The following is a 23,209-nucleotide window of genomic DNA, read 5'->3' on the forward strand; positions in this document are numbered from 1 at the left end:
GAATCTGCCAGTGTCTTGATCTTGGACTTCCCAGCCTCCAAAAATGTGAGAAATAAATTTCTGTTGTTTATAAGCCACCCAGTCTATGATCTTCTGTTACAGCAGACCAAATGGACGAAGACAACCGGAGCTCTTCCAAACTGTAATGAATTTTGATAGACTTCTATATAAGGAAGTGTGTGAGACACATGGTTTAAAAAACAAACAAAAAAACCCACTTACTTTAAGATCTGCTCTGGAACTGGTTTATCTTTGTAGCTGGGCGGCAGGCTCATCACTGGCTTTACGGTGAAACACTGCATGTCTGAGGAGCTCGTTAAGGAAGGAAAAGGGCTGGGCCACTAAGCTGTCACAGCAAAAAGGACCACCTGTTCCTCCTGCTTTACCGATGGAAATGGTACCCACACCGATCATTCCTTTGAACCAAATGCCAGGACTGCATTGAAAACGGGGTTCCCTCAGATATTACCAAAATGCCTTATTAAGTCATAATCTTGGGACATTTTTTGGTCAGACACATGGCAAACAACCTTGTCTTAGGGAAACAGACATTAATGAAATTTCAAGAAAACAGGTGACTAGAAATTGTCTTAAATCATTTCTTTTGGACAAGCATCCCTCTGAATTAGCCAGATTCCAGAGCCCGGGCAATAGGAATTTCTTGTTATCTTTGGATACCATTTGTTTATCAAGTACCAGAGCCAGGCACTGTAATAGGTGCTTTGAATATGTTATCTCCAATAAACACAACAATTTCCAGGTGGGTGTTATTAATCCCCTTTACAGATGAAGAATCTGAGGGTCTGAGAAAGCCCAGATCACACAACTGATAAATGAAGTCAGACGTCAAACCCAGCTCAGGGGTAAGGTCTCCCTCTCTAACTTAATGATATGATCTTAGGCATGACTTTTTTTTGCCTTTACCAACAATGCTTCCAAATCTACATCATTGAAACCAGAATTTAAGGCACTGGGTCTAGACCTAACATTCACTCCCAGTATTTCTCAACATGAAGAGTGCCATCCACTGGCACCAGAATCACCTGGAGATTTACTCAAAATGCAGAATTAGAATTCACAGCTGCTGAATTAGAATCACTCCATGGTGATTCTTAAGTATAATAAAATCTGAGAACCACTGGGCTATGCCTTATGCTATTATAGCTTACAAAACATTTTCACATAAATGATCTTTTTAATTTGATCTTCACAGAAATGCTATTAAATATTTGGGAGAAACAGAGCTCCCCTCACACTTTATAGATGAGAAAACCAAGGCCTGGAGAAATTAAGCAACTTGCCAAGGTAAAATGGCTATGCAGACATGACTCTGGGCCAAGCTCCAGGACTCCTGATTCTACATCCAATTCATGAAGACCTCTTTTCATTCCCATCCCAAGGAGGCCCCACAAGCATTTTCTGAACCCCTACAACTGAAACAATTTTCCCCAGGAAACCTTTCTTTTCCAAGCATCCACCGTGTTAAGAGGCCACTACACTCTCCTCTGAAAGGCAGGTCTGCCTACTGATCTATCATTGCTGTGTATCTTTCTACAGCTACTGACCATCCTATAATAATTAATACATATTGAACTTTTATTATGTATTTACCAGGCACTGTTCCTAGTATTTTACAGGTACTCAATCTTTGCAAGAACTCCAAGGGGAAGAATGATCTTCATCCCCACTTTACAGGTGAGAAAACTGAGGCACAGAGAAATTAAGTTGCCCAAAGTGACACAGTAAGTGACAGCGCTGGGACTCGAACCCAGGCAATGTGCTCCGGAGCACTTTTTCTTATTTATCTACCATGCCACACCAGCTCTGTCTTACCAACCTCTTTTAGAATACTGCTTACTTTTATAACATCTTTATTTTTTAAAAAGCATGCGATTGGTTTTTCGATGACATTATATGTTACCAAAAAGGAGCTACACATCTTTATCCAGGATCCAGAATTCAGAACAGGAAGTCTATTCGTCTCAGGCTCCGCTTGTGGCTATAACACACATCCCTTCATATTCAACATTTGCTTCTCATCTCTCTCCTTTAGTTACGTCATAGCCCTGAGCTAAGGACATTAGGTTCCCGAAGCTTTTACACAGAATGGGACACTGAGTCAGGATGGTTAAATGAGTCTGAGGCCAGGACCTATCGGCATGCAGGGATGGGATGGAACCCTCAGCTTCTCTGGCTGGGCTGGGGCTGCCGCAGGTTCAAGAGCCCCTGAGCCGTGACCCCAGGACGAGGATACGCTGCTTGGGAGAGGACTTGATGTCCTCTCCTGGGGGCGTGGTGCTGGTCATCTTCTCGGCGTTGGGAAACTGGGTCAGCAGCCGCAGGCTGAAGTCTTCTCGCCTCTCGTACTCCTTCCCCCGGTAGATAAAGATCTTGTTCTGCAGGTCAGGAGAACAAGGGAAAGAATTAAATATGAAGAGTGAAGGGGCAACTGGGGAGCCTGGTCCCGAGGAAGCTGCTGTCCTCCCCAGACCAAGTGCAATACCTGACCATGTCCTCATTGAGCACCTGCTATGTGCCCCACAGTAACCATCATATCCGAAAGAACTCACAGTTTATTTGGGGAGTTAAGTCACAGGCATGAAAATGCTTCACGCAGCGTTTCTCAGAGTATGGCCCAAGGATGACAACTGGTGTGCAAACAGCCTACACTAATCCACAAGGAGATAAGGAGTTTGCACCCTAATGGAAATCCAGGATGTTACCGGGCATGCTGTTTAGTTTAGCTGATACTTTTCATGGCAAGAAATTCTCAATGAAGGAAGGAAGTACATTCATTTACTTTGAGGTGCAAGCTCCTTTCTCATCATGATCCAGTAACCATTAGGGAACCAGCGCTTAGAGCGGCACTGCCTAGAGAACTCGAAAGTACGAAGCAAATCAACACAACAGGTGAGACAGGAACAGAGAACAGGATTAATCTACAGCCGTCCCAAGCCCATCCTGGAGATCACCGTGGTGGCCACATTGAAGTCTCATAGAAAATAACTGCCCTCAATACTATTCTCTCCATTCCAAACTGCAGCTTTTTCTCTTTAATAAAATTAATAAAATTGGATGTTTTGAAAAGAAATTTTCTAGGCCCCAGGCATGGAAGAAATTCACCTCACAGCTGTTGCAAGTTCAAATGTCTCCATGTTTTGAAGGTTCCTGCTCCTCTGATGGTCACTCAGATGAGTACTTAGTATTTAAAGCCCACACGTGATCCATTTTTAACTAAAATCTGGGCCCATATTGTCCTGTAAAATGTTTTTAAAAATCACTTGTCCATTCACACAACCAATATGTATCGAGTGAATGAGATATGCCAGACGCTAGGGACAGAATGGTAACCCTACTCTGGTGGAGAGAAATAGAAAACAAGTAAACAAATAAGTAAGTAGGATAATTTAGATAATGTAAGTACCTTGAAGGCAATATACCTTCTGCGCTCAACACGGAGGGCAGTGAAAACTGCCAGATCTTTTGGAACTGGTGATAAAATGTTTCCAAGCTGGGAAAGATTTATGTGGCTGACGCATGCATTCTGCAGTTTCATCATTCAGGCAAAACTGTGGCGGGTTAAGGGATCGGAGTACAAGAAAACACTAAGTGTATGATGTGGACCATAAGTGTGGAAGGAACCAGACAAGCAGAAGGTCAGTACAAAGCAGCTCAACCTGAAGGAAAGGGTTTCCAGGAGGACACGAGACTTGATGGGATGTAGATGGATGGATAGGGTCAGGGGAGGAAAGGAGAGAAGAGGACAGCCAGGCACGGAAGTGAAAAGAAGGATAAGGCCCAAGGCAGAAAGTACGGAGCGCAGGTAGAAGAAACATGCTTGGATGAGCCGGAACCTGAAAGGCCTGGAAAGGCAGGTCAATGGTCCAAAGGCCTGGAAATTCACTGGAGGTTCTAGAAGGAGGGAGCAATGTGATGAAGGAGGAAGTGTAGTCACCCTAATCTATCCAACGGTAGGGATCCTTGGCAAAACCCTGTGGGGGAAGGAGGAGCTACAGGGACTGGTGTTTGAGTCTTTGGTGTTTGGTAAAGAGCAAAGGGATGGGAGAGTCGGTGAGGATTCGGAGGTAACGGCCTTGGAGCAGGAAGAACAGGGCTGCCGCTGAAAAAACAGAAGAGACGGAGGCCTGCTTGGGGTCGGGGAGAGGATATAGTTTTATACTTTGAGTTTGGGGAAATAGTCCGTAACATGCAAGGGCATTTAGGTTACATAATTCACGTGGATTCTCTACTTTTCAGTACACGCTGACAACACGTAACATCTACAAACTCCTGTACAGTTTACAAAGCACTCCCATCTGCTATTCATTTCATTCTCAAACCAGCCCTGCAATGTGGGCCTTATTTCCCTAACTTCAAGGTCAGAAAACCAAGACTTGGTGGTCATGTGATTTGGCCAAAATCACAGTCACTCAGCAGATGATTTAGACCCCAATTTTTCAACTTGAAAGTCTAGACTTCTTGTTTTCACTGAACCACTGCTGTCTTCCAGTTCATAACCGTTATTCCATGTGACACAATAATCATATGTAACAAGTGTGGTAGCTATCAATATCTCATCATGAACGATAGCAAATTTAAGACCAGAACCTACTGCAGACCTTCTACTCTTATTACTCCAGTCTCCCTTGGCCACCTTATCTACAACCAGTGTTAACGACATGTAAATAACCCAACTTTTATCTCCGGCCTAGAGCTTTCCTTTGTGTTCCAGACCCATAGAGCAAATTGTTGACTCACATTTTTTGGATGTTCCAAATCTACCTCACATTGAGTATGTCTAAAATCAAACAACCTATAAAGATCCCAAAGGCCCTCTGCAATCTGGTACCCATAGCTCTCTGAGGCCGTTCTCTACCTGCCCTTTTGTTCATGCATCTCCAGCCTCATGGCTTTTGAACGTGCTGTTCTCACTGTCTGGCCCCCTCTTGAGAGCTGCCTGGCTTATTCCCTCACGTCTTTCAGGGTTTTGCTCAGGTGTCATTTTCTTACCGAAGTCTTTCCTATTCACTCTGTTTCAAATTGCAACTCCATCCTCACCATCTGCCTCTCCATTCACCTCCCCTGACACATTTTTCTCTACGATACTTGCTTAGTGTCTACCCTGTATGAGGTGTTGTTCTAGGCCATCTGACACACTCTATATTTTACTTATTTATCTTAGTATTTATTTATTTGTCTCCCCAAGCCAGAACAGAAGCTCTACAATTTCAGGGATTTGGATTTGTTTTAGACTCTGCCCCCAGGCCTATATTACAGCAAGGTCCATAAATATGGGTCTGCAGTAGGTTCTGGTCTTAAATTTGCTATCGTTCATGATAAGATATTGATAAGAGCTCAATAAATATTTATTCAGTGAGTGGATTCATCCTCTCCTCCATGATTCTGTCCTTTCCCAGTGCTGCCATCTTAGTGGATGGCTCCAGTGCCCCACCAATTACGCAGACCAGAGAGCTAGGAATCATTCTTACCACCTCTCTCTTGCTCATTGCCATATCCCGTCAATCATCAAATACTGTTACTTCGTCTCCATCACACTAATCTTTCCCTTCCTCTCCAAAGCCACCTCCCTAGGCCAACCTGTCGTCTCTTCCCTGAACATCTGCCATGGTCTTTAGGGGCTTATCTACACGCACGTCCCATCCATTCTCCATACCAAAGCCAGACGACCTTGCCAACACAGAAAAATCTACAATGGCTCCCACTGTTCTCTGGATGCCAACAAAACACGCTACGTGACCCCAAAGCCCTGCACGTTCCTCCCACACTTCCTGCCTCATCTTCCCTGTTCACCCCAGCTCCCTCTCTTCCCACAGCACCTGTCTTTCACTCCCAGCACCTGCCATGCCCTTGCCTGCTGTTTCCTCTGCCTGGAATGCCTTTTCCTATCCCCTTAACCTTCTTGACTCCCCCAGTTCACCTTTCAAATCCCAGCTGAAGCAGAAGTTCCCTGGGAAGTCTTTCCCGATTCTTAAAAAATTCAAGTATAATTGACACATAGTAAAAATCTGCCCCTTTTAGTGTAAAATTCTGCAAGTTTTGACAAACATAACCATGGCCACAATTAAGATATAGCACAGTTTCATCACCACTTAAAATCTCCCCATGTCTCTCTGTAGCCCAACCTTCGCCCCACCAGCTCCAATGACCAGATCCAATAACCACTGACCTGCTCTCTGTCCCTATGGTAAGTGCTGGCTTGGCCAGAATGTCATATCAATCAAATCACAGAGTATGTAGCCTTTAAGGTCTAACTGCTTTTACTCAGCACAATACATCTGAGATTCATGCCTGTGGGTATGTGTATCAGGAGTTTATTCCTTTTTTTCCTGAGTAGTTTTCCACTGCGCGGCTGTCCCACACTATGCTGATCGCTTCACCAGCTGAGGGAGATGTGAGCTGTATCCAATCTTTAGTGATTATAAGTAACAGTGCTATAAACAATCATGTACAATTTTTACGTGAACACAGGTTTTTATTTTACTTGGGTGAATACTCCTTGCTTAACCAACTCATCTAGCACAGAATTCCTGTCTTGGTCAGTTTCGATTTTATATTTGTTTGTGCGATTATTTAATTCACATCTCACCCATTAGGTTGTAAAATCCATGAGAGCAAGGACCACAGCTGATTATAATCAGCACTGTATCTCTAATGCCTGGCACACAGTAGGCCCTAAGCAAACAGTTACTGAATGAATGAATAAACTACTTCCTTACTATGCGCTGTAAGGAATGTATTTTCCTTTCTACTTTTTTCTTTCTTTCTTTTTTAATTAGGGGAAGGAAGATGGATAATATATATATTTAAACATAGCTCAGCACTAAAAGAGGCTTCTTTTCTGTGGGAGAAAATAAGAGGGCTTTTTTTTGGGGGGGGGGGTTTTGCTTTTTCGATTGTAAAATCAGTATCACATTCTAAAAAATTTTGAGAAAGAAGATAAACATGGTCCTTCTCATTATTCCAACAAAGCTGTTTTTGTTTTTGTGAACCTTTTGCAGTCTTGTCCTGGGGATATTTGTTTTCAAACTAGCTCTAGCTGGAAATAAAATAAACAATTAGATACATCAATCCACACTCTACCCCCCACTCCCCCCCCGACCCCCACCACCGGCTGACCCTCAGCAGCAGACCAGCGGAGGGAATGGTTTTGTTTTTCCCTTTTTCATTCCACCTGGGAGAAGTCATTTTACAAAAGAGCTGCCAGAATACCAGAGGTGGCCGGGGGTGAAGAGACCAGCCACTCAGGAAGTGGTTTCCTTCCCTAACCTCCCACCGTGAGAACAGCGGTCTCCAGCTGCTAACACGCTGGACCCATCTGGAAAAGAAATGAAGACCTTCCCTCCTGCAGACTGCAGGGCTTAGTGGCTGGGGAGACCACCCTCAGGCTTCTTACCCGCAGGAAAGAAGGAAAGCCCTGTCCGTAGTAGCCAACAGCAAAGTATTCAGGCTGAGGCCTCATCGCCTTAATGATGTTCTCATAAAATGAGGCTCTTTTCTTCTGGAAAACAAAACAAGACATTCCATAGGGAGGTTACAAGGGCACCGCTGGAAAAAAAAAAAAAAGCTCAGACTATTTGCTTTGTTGTTTCCCATGTAACAGAGAGAAATGAAAGGTCTTTGTAAAATATCTTTTGGGCCAAAGAATTATCCTTTCCCTGGATCGGCGGTTTGGGACCTGCATCTACGAATGGGCCTGGGAGGGTCTGGGAATCCTTGCAGTTATATGTAGAAAGACAGATGTGTGTGCATTCACCTGTGGAGGGAGGGACGGTTTAGCTTTCACCAGTTTCTTGAAGTACGTTCAGGACCCCTAAAAGGTTAAGAAGCACTTTCTGAGATTCAGGTGGGTGGCTGCACTGGAACACAGACATATGAGGAAAGAGAGAACTTTCCAGTTCATGCAGGTGGTTTTGATTCAAGGCCTCGGTTCAGCTACAGGTGCCCAGAAGGTGGTGGTGGTGTGTTCTATTTTTCAAATCTGGTATCACCCCTATCTTTTTTTTTTTTTTTGTAATTGAATTTTTATTTTATTTATTTATTTTTATACAGCAGGTTCTTATTGGTTATCTATTTTATACATATAAGTGTATACATGTCAATCCCAATCTCCCAATTCATCCCACCACCACCCCCCCCGCCACTTTCGCCCCTTAGTGTCCATATGTTTGTTCTCTACATCTGTGTCTCTATTTCTGCCTTGCAAACCGGTTCATCTGTACCATTTTTCTAGGTTCCACATGTATGCGTTAATATACGATATTTGTTTTCCTCTTTCTGACTTACTTCACTCTGTATGACAGTCTCTAGATCCATCCACATCTCTACAAATGACCCAATTTCGTTCCTTTTCATGGCTGAGTAATATTCCGTTGTATATATTGGTACCATCCCTATCTTTAATTCTTCCTGTGGGGAGAGGTTTCCCAACCAGGGCATAGAGCGTCAGCCTTAAAGGAAGCAAAATAGGTAGCCAGACCTGGGGGGCTTTGACAGCTGTCCCTCCCACAATGGTTAGCGTGAGGGTGATTACTACACTACCTCAGTGAAGGTTTCTATCACAATGTTTTCTTAGAGAGGTAACTTGTTAACACTGCTCACGCCTCAGCTCAATTTAGTCTGTGAAATTCATCTGTGACTTTTTGCTTGTGGCAGGAGCTGGTACCATACAGAGGCAAATTCTCTTCAAAGCGATCTTGACAACTATCTCCTCCAATTATTATATGACAGTGGGTGACCTGACCTTTTGTGACTCCTCCACTGAAAATGACCCAATGTAATATTGTGTTGGCCTCCCACTGGGCATGGAAAAGGTTATTTTTGTTTCGCTTTACTGTTTTGAAATAGGTGACCTGTGCCAACAGCCAGGTGTAATACACAAGGGCAGGAGGATGGTAAGAGCAGAGAAGTCCAGGGATATTCGGAGCAGGAGGAAGGCAAAATTGGAGAATCAAGATAAAAAACAATAAGAAACAATAAAAAACAAAAAAACAAACTAAGAACAAAAAATTTTTTAAACCAAAAAAAAAGATTTAAAATTAGAAAATAAAGATTAAAAACAGAGCTCAAAGATGAGCAGTTTATTCATTCAGCAGGGCCCTGAGGATGTGGACCAGAAGACAAGTAATTCTGATGAACAGATGTCAGAAAACATCTGAAACGTGGAAAGGCTTCCTGGAAGGCAGAGTAACTGAGAGGGGAAAGGGGTGCTGGGCCTGGGATATGGAGGGTCCACAGAGGAGCAAAAGGCACAGAGGAGAGAGGGCTGTAGACGGGGATCCTGAGCCCCCTATCAAAGATAACCTGGACAAATGGCGCTAACAGCTTTTAGACCTCATTTCTCTTCATTTTTATTCTAAGCAAGGGGTACTTTTCCATTGTAAAGAACATCAATTATCTTTTTTAAACTTACAAAACCATTTTCACAAACACTACGAATAGCACCCCTGCCAGAGGCTCGACGTCTTCTGACCCAGACTCACCAGGAGATCACCCAGGCCCTCGTAGTCGAATACTTTGCTCTCATAATTCTCAGCCAACTCTTTGCTCAGCTTGATTGCCTTCTCCCACATCTTCAGAAAAAGAAAAGGAGGGTTACCAGTGGAGAACAAAGCAGTCATTGATCCAGTTGCAAAAGCCATTGGAGAGTCACTGGGCAATGACTAGGGAGTCACGTGGGTTGAGTTTCTGCAGACACTCCCAACGTACCTCACGGCTTGGATCAACTAACCCTGTTTCCTGACATCAAAAATCTACTGTACCTTAGCCGCTTTGCCAGGGGGCATTTTCTGTTAATTCTGTTTGTAAGAACATGAAGAACACCATGTGTCCTCAAACAAAGCAATGCTGAGTTTAAAGGGCAATGAACTAAAGACCATTGAAAGTGCAGTGGAACCAGTTCCAAAGACTAGGTCTTGAGAGCATGAAAGTCTTGCTGGAGGGGAAAGGAAGTTGGTGTGGGCTCTTGTTCTGGTTTTGAGATGTGTGTGTGTGTTCCTTCTGAGTCAGGTTGTTTGGGAGGAGTGGAGGTATGAAAGAAAGTCTAATCGTACTGTTGTGTGGAATTTGGGAAACTATTTCTCCAAGTTAGGGCACTGATTTCCTATTTCTAACTAAACTATCTACATAGTCAAAGAGAGCTTCAGGAAATGCCTCACAGCATTTATGAACATGTAAATTACAGCCGAAGGCACATATCTGGCATCTGAGGCTAGCATCCCAGACTGATGAAACTCTGTTCATTTTGGTATTTCATAAAATGTCTCTTAGCTGGATACTATTAGTAACGCAACATCTGAAAATTTCCTACTTCAGTCTTGTTAACCACACGCTAAGCTCCACTGTCTCTGGCTGCCGAAGGAACGTGTGTACAGTTCACATACAGTTGTAAAAACATTTTAAAATTAAACCTTCTAATATCATTTGCCAAATTTGTCCCTTCTGAAATTTCTGGGCCTGGATCATGGAAAACTCTTTGAAATGTGCCACATGGGCCTCAGCTGGGCCTGGTGTAGGAGGCCAGTCAACAGCACCATGGGGCCCAGTTCACTCCTCATTCACCAAATGCTAACTCAATGGAAGAGACAGGAAGACAGCCTAGCACAAGGTTCTCAAAGTGTGGTCCCTGGTCTCTGGGAGTCCCCAGGACCCTTTCAAGGGGTCCATGAGGTCAAAACCATCTTCTTAATAATACTAATATTATTTGCCTTTTTTCAATGCTCATTCTCTCATGAGTCTACAGTGGAGTTTCCCAGGGGCTATAGGATGTGTGATGTCACAACACATGGGATGTAGAAGTGGATATTCGAATCCTGCTGTTTCTATGGAGCCAGATGACAAAGAGATTTGCAAAAATGTCAAACAATGCCACTCATATTGCTCACTTTTTGGAAAATATGGTCATTGTTCATAAATAGATATGATTTATATTAACAGGTAATAAGTTTGTTATTGTTAAAAGAACAAGCAAGTAAATATTTAAAAATTTTGTTTTAATTTCTAAGACTAGAAATTAATAGCCATCAATAGACATAATCCATGTGAACAAAAGCTCTTGGGGGTCCTCAATGATTTTTAAGAGAGTAAAGGGATGCAGAGGCTAAAAAGTCTGCAAATATATTTGCTCTCTGGGCCTCAAATTCTTCCTCAGTAAAATAGAGATAATATCTACCTTATAGGGTTATAGGGAGAATTAAATTAGAAATGCAGCCTGAAAATCACCCAAAACAGTAACTTGCACTAAATCGATGGTAGCTATTTTATCATGATGATCATTTATTTAATCAACAGGTTCCACTGGTAAAACAGGAATGGTGGCTGGAAGTGGCAGGCCCTTGAAAAGAGTCAAATCCAGAATCTGTTTTGTTTCAATAGCACACACTTTTTTTTTTTCTCCCCCTACCCTTTCTATGCTTTTGTTCAATTTTAAATTTAAAAGTCTTCCAGCTGGACATGCTTTCTGCAGCTCATCACAGATTCCATGACTTGGTGGCCCAGTTGACATGTTTATTTTACTTTCTCTTCCTCATAGGCATTTAAGTCGCTTGTTCCGTACAGCCTAAGGTGTCAGGCAGGCAGTGACCTGGGGATGGGATGTGCCCCACGTGTTAGCTAACAACCTCTAAAGAATGCGCTGAAAAGGATTATACTAGCTCCTGGCCCTTAGCAAAATTTAAAAGGTACAATTACGGTTACAGAGAGTGAGGCCCTGGGCTGCCCACTGTATTCTCCCTTGGGTTATGTGTCCTCAAGATAACTGATCTCTATTTATTGCCTTTCTTACCTTAATGAATCTATTCATTTTCTCTCCCATTAAAAATATCAGAATTCAAAGATACACATGGGAATAGTTAAGCGTAAGTTATGAGTCACTGTTGCATAATAAAGAACTTGTCTGGTCTTTGTCCTGAGCTCCTGGGAGGCAGCTTCTAAACTCTTGGAATTTCCCCAGTGACAGGAGTGTCATTGTTATTCATGGTGGACCTCTCAGACCACATGGGAGTTGATACTAACGAGGTGACTCATGGTGGGCAGGCGGATAGCCTTAGAATGGGGGCTCGCCTCTGCCAGAACCACCAGCCATTTGATTAGAGGGTTGGAGCCTTGAGCTATCCAGTATCAGCCAGACCTCCAGGGAGGAGATGGGGGCTGGAGATGGAGTTTATTCATGTGGTTTATGATTCAATCAGTCCAGCCAATATAACGACACCCCAATAAAACCCCTGCACACAGGACTTCCCTGGCGGTCCACTGGTTAAGACTCCACGCTTCCACTGCAAGGGGCGTGGGTTCGATCCCTGGTCGGGGAACTAAGATCCCGCATGCCGTGTGGTGCGGCCAAAAAAAAAAAAAAAAAAAAAAAAAAATTAAAAACCCTGCACACAGAGCTCAAATGAGCTTCCTGGTTGGCGAACACATCAGTTCGCCAGGAGTGTGATGTGCCTGAATCCACGGGGAGAGGACACAGAAGCCATGCACTTGGGACTCCCCTAGACCTTGCCCTGTGCATTTCTTCATCTGGCTGGTTCTGATTTGTATCCTTTTATGATAAAACTGTAATCATTAAGAACAGCATTTTACCAAGTTTTGTTGGTTGTTCTAGTATAGTATCAAACCTGAGGGGGGGAACCATAGGCACTCCCTCCCCAAATTTATAGTCAATTGATCAGAAGTGTGGGTGGCCTGGGGACCCCTGAACTTGCAGCTGGTGTCTGAAGTTTGGGCTGTCTTGTAGGGGTCTCTGTGCTAACTCTGGCTGGTGAAGCTCAGAACTGCAGTGTATAAGTATTGCGGTCATTTCCTCCTTTGCCTTCATACAAAAACAAGCCACCCAACACTCACCTTGCCTTTGTCAAAGTACGATATGATTTCTTGATACAGCTTCTCTTTAAGCTCTTGCTGGGTATACACATAGTAAGTGTCCCTCTGAAGCAAGTGGGGTACACAGGGCCTGTCAGACCACTGAAAAACACACAAAAGCAACACAAGAGACTGATGCAACACATCAATTCATTTAAAGGAGATGAATGTAACAAATATTCAGCTGAAAAAATTCACAGAAATATTTGTATGTATCTTTGACTCAATCATATATTTTTGATGATTTACTAAACACAAAAATTGCACATGCACATACATATACATGCCAGCTTCAAAACAAGTGCATGCCAAATGGACACTCAAGGCATTCCCGTGAAGGTCAGGAATGAGGTGAGGCTGCCAACCATCATGACTGTTGTACTGGTTACCACTCAGTACAGATAAAAGAGAGAAATCAGAAGCATAAAAATGCAAAAAAGGAGGTAAAACTGTCATGTGAAAGCAATGATTGTATTCTTCATAATCAATCCATTCACAAAGGGTGCCAACTGAAAACCTACCACAAATAATGAGAGAATTGAGTAGTGGGGTCAAAATCAACATATTTGGAAATAAATCAGAGATAGATTTCATATAAATAATAACCGTGCTGAAGATAACAGAAGAAATGACCCCTGCAAGAATAAACCCAAAATGATCAGATACCGAGGCACAGCAATGTGAATATACTTAATGCCACTAAATTATACACTTACAAATGCCTAGGATGGTAAATTTTATTTTATATGTATTTAACCATAATTAAATTAAAAAGAAAAGATATCTACGGATCAACATAGCAAGGAATATTCAAGACTTCTACACAGAAAATGTTCACACACCACAGGAAGGCACAAAAGCAGACCTGAACAAATGGAAAGTCATATCATGCTTTTGGATAAGAAAATGCTATTTTATAAACATGGAAATTCTCCCCTAAATTAATTTTTAAATTTCATGATTCCAAAGTCCATGTGCAAAATAAACAAAAAGGAATAAGGTGGAAAACTCTGAAAAAGAAAAGAAATGAAGAGAAACTACTAGGTCATAAAACATACTGATAATTGAAACAGTGTGGTCCTGGTGCATGAATTGACAGAGACCCATGCAAAATATGTAAAATCTAGAAAGAGGTTCCCCCCGACCCTCCATATGGTGATTTAGTACATGATCAAGATGGGATCTCATACCAATGATGAAAATGTGAAAATGATGAAAATGTGGACTATACTTAATAAGCAGCATCCCTACTGAGTAGCTCTATGGGGAAAAAGTGGCATCCACACCTCATACCTTATGCCAGGATAGGAGAGCTGAATTTTCTGAGCAGCACAAACGAAAAGACCTACAGTCACTGACACTGTGGTTTCTCTCTGATCATCCCACAGTCAACAAGCCTTCCTCCCTAACCCATATACAATAAGCTTTCTGGTGCCCCAATCTTGAGTATGAACTGTGAATGGCTGCCTTAGGGGAAGTGGTGAAGCAGAGGACTCCAGTTTTTAATTCCAAAGCTTAGAACAATATACATGTATTATTTAGGTATAAAATAAAATTTAAATTATACAAGAAAATTAATTGCTAGGGACAAGAATGGAGGCAGGGAGATGCAGTAGGAGGCTAAAAATGACAACTTGGACCAAGATGGTAGCAATGGAGATAAAGAAAAGTGGGTAGGGTGAGGCTATCAAAGAGACATCTGCACCCCCGTGTTCACTGCAGCATTATTCACACTAGCCAAGATACAACCTAAGTGTCCATCAATGGATGAACGAATAAAAATGTGGTATATACATACAATGGAATATTATTCAGCCATGAGAAAGAAGGAAATCCTGCCATCTGCAACACCACAGATGGACCTTAAGGGCATTATTCAAAGTGAAGTAAGTTAGACGAGAGAGACAAACACTGTACGATCTCACTTATATGTGGCATCTGAAAAATCCGGACTTGTAAAAACAGAGAGTAGAACGGTGGTTACCAGGGGCTGGGGGGTGGGGGAATAGGAGGAAGACTGTTTAAGGGTATAAACTTGAAACTAGTAGATAAATAAGCCCTGGAAGACTTCCCTGGTGGTGCAAAGGTTAAGACTCCGCCTGCCAATGCAGGGCACACGGGTCCTGGTCCAGGAAGATCCCACATGCCGCGGAACAACTAAGCCCGTGAGCCACAATTCCTAAGCCTGCGCTCTAGAGCCCGTGAGCCACAACTACTGAGCCTGCCTGCCACAGCTACTGAAGCTCGTGCACCTAGAACCTGTGCTCCGCAACAGGAGAAGCCCCCGCTCACCACAACTAGAGAAAGCCCGCGCGCAGCAACGAAGACCCAACGCAGCCCAAAATAAATAAATAAATAAATAAATTCATTTTAAAAATAAATAAATAAATAAATAAGCCCTGGAGATCTAATACTATAGCACAAACTTGTTCAATTAAAAAAAAGAAAGAAAGAAAAGTGGATAGGGTGAGGGAGGGTTTTGGACAGAGGGTCCATGATTCTTGTTTGTGCAGAATGTGGGAGGGGTGAGTAAAAGATGATGATGACCAGTATCTTTTATTAGATGCCAGTGCCCTTTAGTGAAATGGGGAGAAAGGAGAGGAAGGGACAGACCCAGGAGGACAGTGGAGGGAACAGCTTCTGTTACTGACATGCTAAGTTTGAGTTGTCTATTAGTCATTCAGAGATTGATGTTGACAGAAAAGTAAGTTGGAGGAGTCGTCAGAGCTGGAAATAATTATTTGGGATTGATGATGTAGAGTTGTATTTATATCCATGGCACAATATAATTTCCTCAGTGAGACAGTATAAGTAGGATAGTACTTCTACAGTTCTATATTTACTTACAGCTCACTTCTCTACAGTTTTACACATATTGATTGACGTGTGTTTGTTTTTTCTTTTTTAAATAAATAAATAAATGTATTTATTTAATTTTAATTAATTTAATTAATATTTAATTATTTAATTTAATTAATAACTGCTGCGTTCGGTCTTCATTTCTGCGCGGGCTTTCTCTAGTTGTGGCGAGTGGGGGCTACACTTCGTTGAGGTACACAGGCTTCTCACTGCGGTGGCTTCTCTTGTTGCAGAGTACGTGCTCTAGGCTCACTCGTGGGCTTCAGTAGTTGCAGCATGCAAGCTCAGTAGTTGTGGCTCATGGGCTCTAGAGCGCAGGCTCAGTAGTCGTGGCGCACTGGCTTAGTTTTTCCGCGGCATGTGGGATCTTCCCTGACCAGGGCTCGAACCCGTGTCCCCTGCATTGGTGCATTCTTAACCACTGCACCACCAGGGAAGCCCCTGTTTTTTCAATTAGAGTGTCAGTATTAGCAGCCTGTAAGTTGTGCTCTGCTTCCTCAGGATTTTTAAATAAATGATATGCACCCATATGTTCAAAGCAGCACTATTTACAATAGCCAAGACATGGAAACAACCTAAATGTCCATTGACAGATGAGTGAATAAAGAAGATGTGGTACATATATAGTGGAATATTACTCGGCCATAAAAAAGAATGAAATAATGCCATTTGCAGCAACATGAATGGACCTAGAGGTGATCATACTAAGTGAAGTAAGTCAGGAAGAGAAAGACAAATACCATATGACATTACTTACATGTGGAATCTAAAACACGACACAAATGAACATATCTACAAAACAGAAACAGACTGACACAGAGAGAACAGACTTGTGGTTGCCAATGGAAAGAGGGAGGGGGGGATGGACGGATTGGTACTTTGGGATTAGAATGGATAAACAACAAGGTCCTACTGTAGAGCGCAGGGAGCTGTATTTAATATCCTGTGGCAAACCATAATGGAAAATATGAAAAAGAATGTATATATATGTACAACTGAATCACTTTGCTGTACAGCAGAAATTAACACAACACTATCAGTCAACTATACTTCAATAAAATAAATTTAAAAGTAAGTAAGTAAATAAGTAAATAAATAAATAATAATGGAAATTTTCCCAACCCCAGTCTAAACACTAGCTGTGCCTATTTAGAAGGTATGAAAACATTCTTGGATAAAAGGGTCCCCCTTGAGTAGGGAACTTTCCCATCAGAATCATACAGGATGCGGTCCCAACGGGCTGGGCGGCTGACGTACTGCACACCTGATCGGCTTACCTGCAGGAGTTCAGCATGTAGAAGGAGAGTGTAGGCAGCTTCGGTGTAGTTCTCACAGTCCCGGTGCAAATCCCGCAGCTTGTACAAGTATCTGGTCAGAATGGGAGAAAGGAGGCATTCTGCTGCCAGGGAGTTGATGGGACATTTGGCTCACGCCACAGCCAGGCGGCAGGAATAGTTACTTCCTATTCCTTAAGTCTTTGTGCTGCTTCCAGCCTGTGTGTCTTTCCTACTCTGCCTATGCTACTTTGTACTCTTCGTTTAAGGCAGTGATGTTTAAAAAAAATTTTTAACGTCACAGACCCCTTTGGGAAGCTCATGAGAGCTAAGGAACGTTTCCCCAGGAAAACGCACGTAGTTTACATCCAAGTTGGTTTCACGCTCAGGGCTTCCTGCACGCCGGGCTAACAGTCCTTGGCAGAGGGTGAATTTCACGTCTTTCCTGTGCTGTTTTCCCTGGTTACCTGGCCAGAGCCCTCTATCCTTACCTGGAATCCCGACACGGTCCTCCCTCTACACTTCCTCGTATTGTACTTACTTGTGTATCTGTCTAAAGCGTTTACCCTCTTAGGAAGAAGGGAGCATATCACATACTTTCTGGTGTCTCTCGAAGCAGCAAGCACGGTGTTGGGGCTTATTGTTTTCATTTATTGGAGAAATAAATCATAAAGCCCTGAGAGATAAACAGCAAAAGCAGAAATTTCTTTCAGCTTACCTTATGTAGATGTCCTCTCTCTTCTTTTCTTTGTAAAAATTCTACAAAAAAAGTCACAAAATACCAACACAAAGCCATTATTGATGAGCTTGCCACAAAAATGGACAAACCACTACTTGCACTTTTCAAGTGTCACTTTTCCAAAGACTTTCTTCTTTCCCTTTAACAAATACCCCCAACAAAATAAGGAAGTGACAATTTATAAAGCAGAAAAGTTGAATTCTTTTAGGACCATGCTTCTGGGAAATGTGAGGGAACCTTCTAGGTGAATAGACAGCTGGGTCATACCCAAATCACCTGATATTCTGTTTTCTCAGGGAATCAGAGGTGGTAGGTTTTTGATTTACATGAAGAGGAGTGTATGGCAGCCCAAACCTCTGAGGTCTGTGGTCCCAGTTACAACTGTCTAAGGAAAGGCAAGACCACAGGGTTCTACCACCTAGAGGATTTCATAGACTAATTCTCTACTCATGGTATATTGTTTTTAATGCATTTTCGTCTGTGTCGAATAATCCCAACAATAAAGCAACCGCATAAAAACAGGACAGAGAAACAAGATGAGGATGGCCTTCGGTAAGAGAGTTGAGTCAAGAGCTTATGCTGCATTTTCCATCCCTGTTTCCACATTTATCCTCAAGGTCTGAGGCAGCTGGCATCTGTGAGTTCAAAGCTGGGTTGGCCATTCCAATTAGACTCAGCAGGACACGGACTCTGGAAAGGTGGTCCCAGGGGAACTTTGTGCCTGCCAGATCTACTTAGAGCTGCGCCATGGGGTGCAGGGGCGGCCGGGCACTGCCCTCTCGCCATCCCAGGGGCGTGGCACGTACCAGCACGTTAACGGTACAGCTCATGCGGTTTTCCTTGCTCTCGTCATGCATGATAATGGTTCTGTAGTCCAAGAGATTCTCTAAGAGGCTGCTGACCAGGAGCGCGAATACTTCTCCGGAGCTGGAGAGGTATTTATGTTTCCGGCAATGTTCTAGAAGCCTGTGGGGCAGAGATAGAGACAAATGCCCATGTCCCACACCGTCACTCCAGCACCGCCTATGAGCGCTGTCCATGGTCCTGGCAGCAGGTGGCGCCAGACCAGGAGACACACACCCTTCCTGTAACTCCAGTCTATGCTAGCCTGGGTCCTTCACTTACAAGGCTCCTCGCTGTTACTCAAGTTCTACGTTTTCTTTAGGTCTGTAGCTCAAGCCCTATCATCACTGAGGACGCCAGCCCACGATGCCCTTCTTTGAATTTCTGTTTGTATTTGTTCTTTGTTTCTGTCTTCTGTCAATACCACAGAAATGAGAACCTTTGCCCAAAAGGTTTGTGTGTGCTATCTGATCGCTCTACTCATTTGAAAGGACCATCTTTTCTCCGTCTTTATTCTCCCTAAGGCCTAGCACTTCAGGGCATCCTGAAGGAACTCTAGAGAATCTTGGACTGATGCCCAGCCTAGAGGAACCTAGGAACCTACTACACTTCTAGACATGTGGCTCTTTGGATAAAAGTGGGAGACGCAAGAGAGAGGAGATATGGGGATATATGTATATGTATAGCTGATTCACTTTGTTATAAAGCAGAAACTAACACACCATTGTAAAGCAGTTATACTCCAATAAAGGTGTTAAAAAAAAAAAGTGTTATTTTCAGGAAAAAATGGACAGTTGTAAATAGGTAGATGGAGGTTAAACTTTTGGTCTAAATCCTCTCCCTCTGGACCCAAATAGAGCAAAGCTTCTATAGGCGCTTCTCAGATTAGACAATTAGAAGAAAACTTTGGGAACAGGAGAAAAAATGGGTTCAAAGCATTAGTCCAGACTCTAGAATTATTCTTGAGCACTGGAAATTGGTGCAGTCATATTTTTCTACATTCGTGATCCAAGAAGAATGAAGGAAAAATAAGATCTGTATGTGAAAAGTCAACTGTAGGATTTTTTTAAAGTGTAGTTTTATTATCACTTGTAAATGTTGTGTGCGTTTGTATGTGTGTGTAACACCTGCACTTAATTCCCGTATGAGATCAGAACTGCAGAAGTGATAAATTGAAAGGTCTGAATCTCAAATAGGCAGACCAAATGGATATAGGATGAAAAGATCAACAAACGATCTTATCATCCATTACAAACAAAATAAGACGGACTTCTAGTTCTTTAAAATACAGACGAGTCATCAGTTCCATTTCTGAGTACCCCGTGTGCTAGTTCCTTAAAAAAATCTTCGAAAAATAAAAAACAGAGTTGGGAGGGCCCCCGTCCTCAGCTCAGTCTAGTGCCCACCACGTCCATGAAGCAGGTAAATCCCAGAAAGACTTAGGCACGTACACAATCAACAGGTGACAGAGTTGGCCAATATCATAAAAGTTCAGAGAACACAAGAAACGAACAGTCTAGGGTAGTTACAACCCAGGATGCTGGGAAGATCTGCAGATAATAACAGTAACGAACACCAGAGCAGCCAACATTTGTTCAGCATGAGCTCTGTGACAGACACTGTGTTAATGCATCATCTCATTTAATCCTCACCAAAATACAGATCTTATCATTGTAGATGACCAAAAAAAAAAGAGCCGTTGTATAGGTTAGAGCATCTGTCCAAAGTCAAAATCCTAGTATGTGGAGAAAGCAGGATTTGAAGCACAATCTCTCTCTCCAACATCTAAGTGTTTTTAACCACTCTTGTTATACTGTCATTCCATACATGCAAAGGAGAGTAAGAGGGACAGAGGGTGACAGGCAAAGGTCTGTCAGGGTATGGATGGGGAACAGTGGGATAATGTGAACACAGGGAGGGAATGAATGTGTTGGCTTGGGGTGTGGGGAGGGCAGTGAAAAGGGCTGGAGCTGTACCTGGTGTTCTCAGACATCCTTCACAGGGCATAAGGTATTTTTAAATGCAAAGTGGACCTTGAAATGTTTGTCCCTTCTCCTTTAAATTATTGCTTCGAAGCCATAATTAGAGGTGCTAGCACTTTTGTTAAAGTTCAGCATTTCAAACGCTGGGCAAAATGCCACTACTCTGTCCATCTCCCTCTCTCCTCCAGCTGCTCTGTTCTCGAGGGCCGGGCTGGCCAGGAAAACATGAACATTTGACTCACAGCAGATAAACAAATGTCAGCAGTGGATGGTGTAAACTCCATGAACCCCCCCACCCCCCGAGAACCATTCATGGTGGTGACCCCAGGGATGCTGAGACTACTCGATTGGTCTGTAAGGGCAGCAGAAGCCTGTTTTTCTCCATCACTAAATGATGCAATCAACGTGAGATTTTGTTTCTGAAATACTCACAGTTTTTCCAGAAGGACCTTGTATTGTTCATCTCCTCTTCCCCCTTCTACCTCTTGGTCCAGCTTTGTGATCAACTCATTCTCAAACTGAAAGCAGAGGCAGAATTTCACAGGAGAATGCCACATTCTCAGAAGACACAAAAGACATCGAGCCAACTTTTCTAGATTTGACCCAACCCCTTTACTGAATCGTAAACTAATTCCAACATACGTAGAGGAAGACCCCGCTTCACATCATCCATTAATATCAAAACTTTCTAAAGCAGCCTTGTGCTACTCTGTCCTTTGCTTTATATTTACGGAAAAAAATTACCCCAAACATTATTATCCAATCACAACTATGCATACAAAAATAGCTTAATGATTCTAATTTTCCATTTTATTTTTGGTTCTTGTCAAAGTCTTGACAATGGGATTGCTTTTGCAGAGCTCCATAGCTGCAAAATCTTCCATTCAATACTAATATACTGTATAGATAAGGAAATTGAAGCACAGGAAAAATATATCAGGCAGACTAAGGTCTCAAAGCTAAAGACCCCTGCACAATTCCCTCAATCCACTGCAATATTTGCAAGAGATAGAATTAAACTGCATGAAGTCAAATTTTAATTATCCAGAGATAAGAGTGCTTCTTTAGGAAACACACGCAGCAGAAAAGGCTGCTTCTAGGGCCTTGGTTGGAATATCTGATCCTATGCCTAATTGCTTTACAAAATAAAATGCAAAAAAAGAAGTTTTTAGATCACCTTTGATTTGTTTTATTCAGGCTACTGCTTCTCTATATAGAAAGAAAATAAATAAGAGTTGACTCTATGTGCATTAGTAAGATGACAGGTCCACCACTCCTTACCATATGGAAATTGCCATTTCCACTGAAATTGAACTCACACTGCATCATATCAAAGAAAATGGGGATGGTGGCTTTCCGGAGCTCTACTTCGGGGGTCAGTGTGACCTCCAGAATGGGACCCACCATGGATGGGATGAATTTGATTTTGTGGGGACCTGAAATGAAAGTAAGTGAGGACATGAGAAAAAATAATTTCACCACAAGTAAAGTGCTACAGTCCTCCTCCACAGGGCCCATAAGAAAAGAAAAAGTTTATGTGGGTAAATCAATTCAGAAGTGAGTGACTAAATATTGTTTTCTGATAACATGTGATGTCGTAAGAGACCGACAAGTCAACTTGCACTTCCAGACACACAGAGAAATCAACCTCAGGATTCTTGGAATCAAAATGGGAAAGAATTCATCGTGGGATGAGTGTCGCCCAGGAGTGGTGTGTGGGCCTGTTTGGGTTATACACTCACCCAGGTTATACCACATGTCCCGGATCCTAAAGCCGATTTCCTTTCTCATGTCCCCGTATCTAGGAAGAAGATCATAAATCAGGAGAAAGATGTGCAGTGGAAACAAGAACACATAATACAATGATAAGGGAAGTAAAAGAGCCTGTGTTCCTCTAGGTCACAATTAAGGTAAGTCTCCAGGCAAAATCACATTAAGAGATGTGGTCGAGGGACTTCCCTGGTGGTCCAGGGGTTAAGACTTGTGCTTCCACTGCAGGGGGTGAGGGTTCGATCCCTGGTCAGGGAACTAAGATCCCACAAGGAGATGTGGTCGATACCAAAAAAAGCCCCCAAGAACTGAGCCACATAGAGGTGGGGGGACTTTCACAGCAGGAGGAAGACCAAAGTAAGTGTCAAAAAATCACTGAGAAAATGAGATTAACAAACTTTATTGAAGAGGGAAGAGTGAGAAACACTCTGGTTGTTCTTAAGCAAAAAAATAAAATAAAACACAACAAACACTAAAGAAAAGGAAGATGAACGAGGGATGACTTACACAGTAATGTGGCTGGCCTTTATATACTTATATTTGAGTAACCCTTATCCACACCAGGACGCTCTTCAAAGCACTCACATTGGGAATCTCTAGACATACATTCTCAGTGGGGGTGACAGTGTCCCTGAAGGGGTGAAAATTGGTCCATGGGGGCAAAAAAAAGCTTCCTGTTTTTATGTATAAAGTACAGATATACATTTAGTACATAAACTGATATATGGTGTATCTGTGGTATTAATATTTCATGGGGGGGGTGTGACTAGAAAAACATTTTCTAAAAAGGTTCCTTACAGGAGTTGACAATGGAGGGAAAAAGAGTAGAGAAGCATTGATCTAGACAGTGGTTCTTGGGCGGAGGT

The 23,209-nt window shown here is 42.6% G+C and overlaps 1 protein-coding gene across 3 annotated transcripts in view; it reads right to left on the reverse strand.

Moving 5' to 3' along the window:
- Nucleotides 1-23,209, reverse strand: part of DOCK5 (dedicator of cytokinesis 5) — a 213,877-nt gene that overhangs the window by 22,460 nt on the left and 168,208 nt on the right. For all 3 annotated transcript variants that reach the window (XR_005020335.1, XM_036855880.1, XM_036855882.1), the window contains 11 exons: nucleotides 22,316-22,374; nucleotides 21,855-22,009; nucleotides 21,006-21,091; nucleotides 18,555-18,714; nucleotides 17,728-17,768; nucleotides 17,013-17,103; nucleotides 12,859-12,978; nucleotides 9,501-9,590; nucleotides 7,415-7,519; nucleotides 2,255-2,396; nucleotides 223-304 (listed from right to left, as the gene is read on the reverse strand). Coding sequence is in view for 2 of the 3 variants with exons in the window: in XM_036855880.1 (XP_036711775.1) it covers nucleotides 223-304; nucleotides 2,255-2,396; nucleotides 7,415-7,519; nucleotides 9,501-9,590; nucleotides 12,859-12,978; nucleotides 17,013-17,103; nucleotides 17,728-17,768; nucleotides 18,555-18,714; nucleotides 21,006-21,091; nucleotides 21,855-22,009; nucleotides 22,316-22,374 (1,131 nt within the window). In the remaining variant the exon portion in view is untranslated. The remainder of the gene's footprint in view (nucleotides 1-222; nucleotides 305-2,254; nucleotides 2,397-7,414; nucleotides 7,520-9,500; nucleotides 9,591-12,858; nucleotides 12,979-17,012; nucleotides 17,104-17,727; nucleotides 17,769-18,554; nucleotides 18,715-21,005; nucleotides 21,092-21,854; nucleotides 22,010-22,315; nucleotides 22,375-23,209) is intronic.

Source organism: Balaenoptera musculus, chromosome 6 (assembly GCF_009873245.2).
Source record: "Balaenoptera musculus isolate JJ_BM4_2016_0621 chromosome 6, mBalMus1.pri.v3, whole genome shotgun sequence".
Classification (NCBI taxonomy): Eukaryota; Metazoa; Chordata; class Mammalia; order Artiodactyla; family Balaenopteridae; genus Balaenoptera; species Balaenoptera musculus.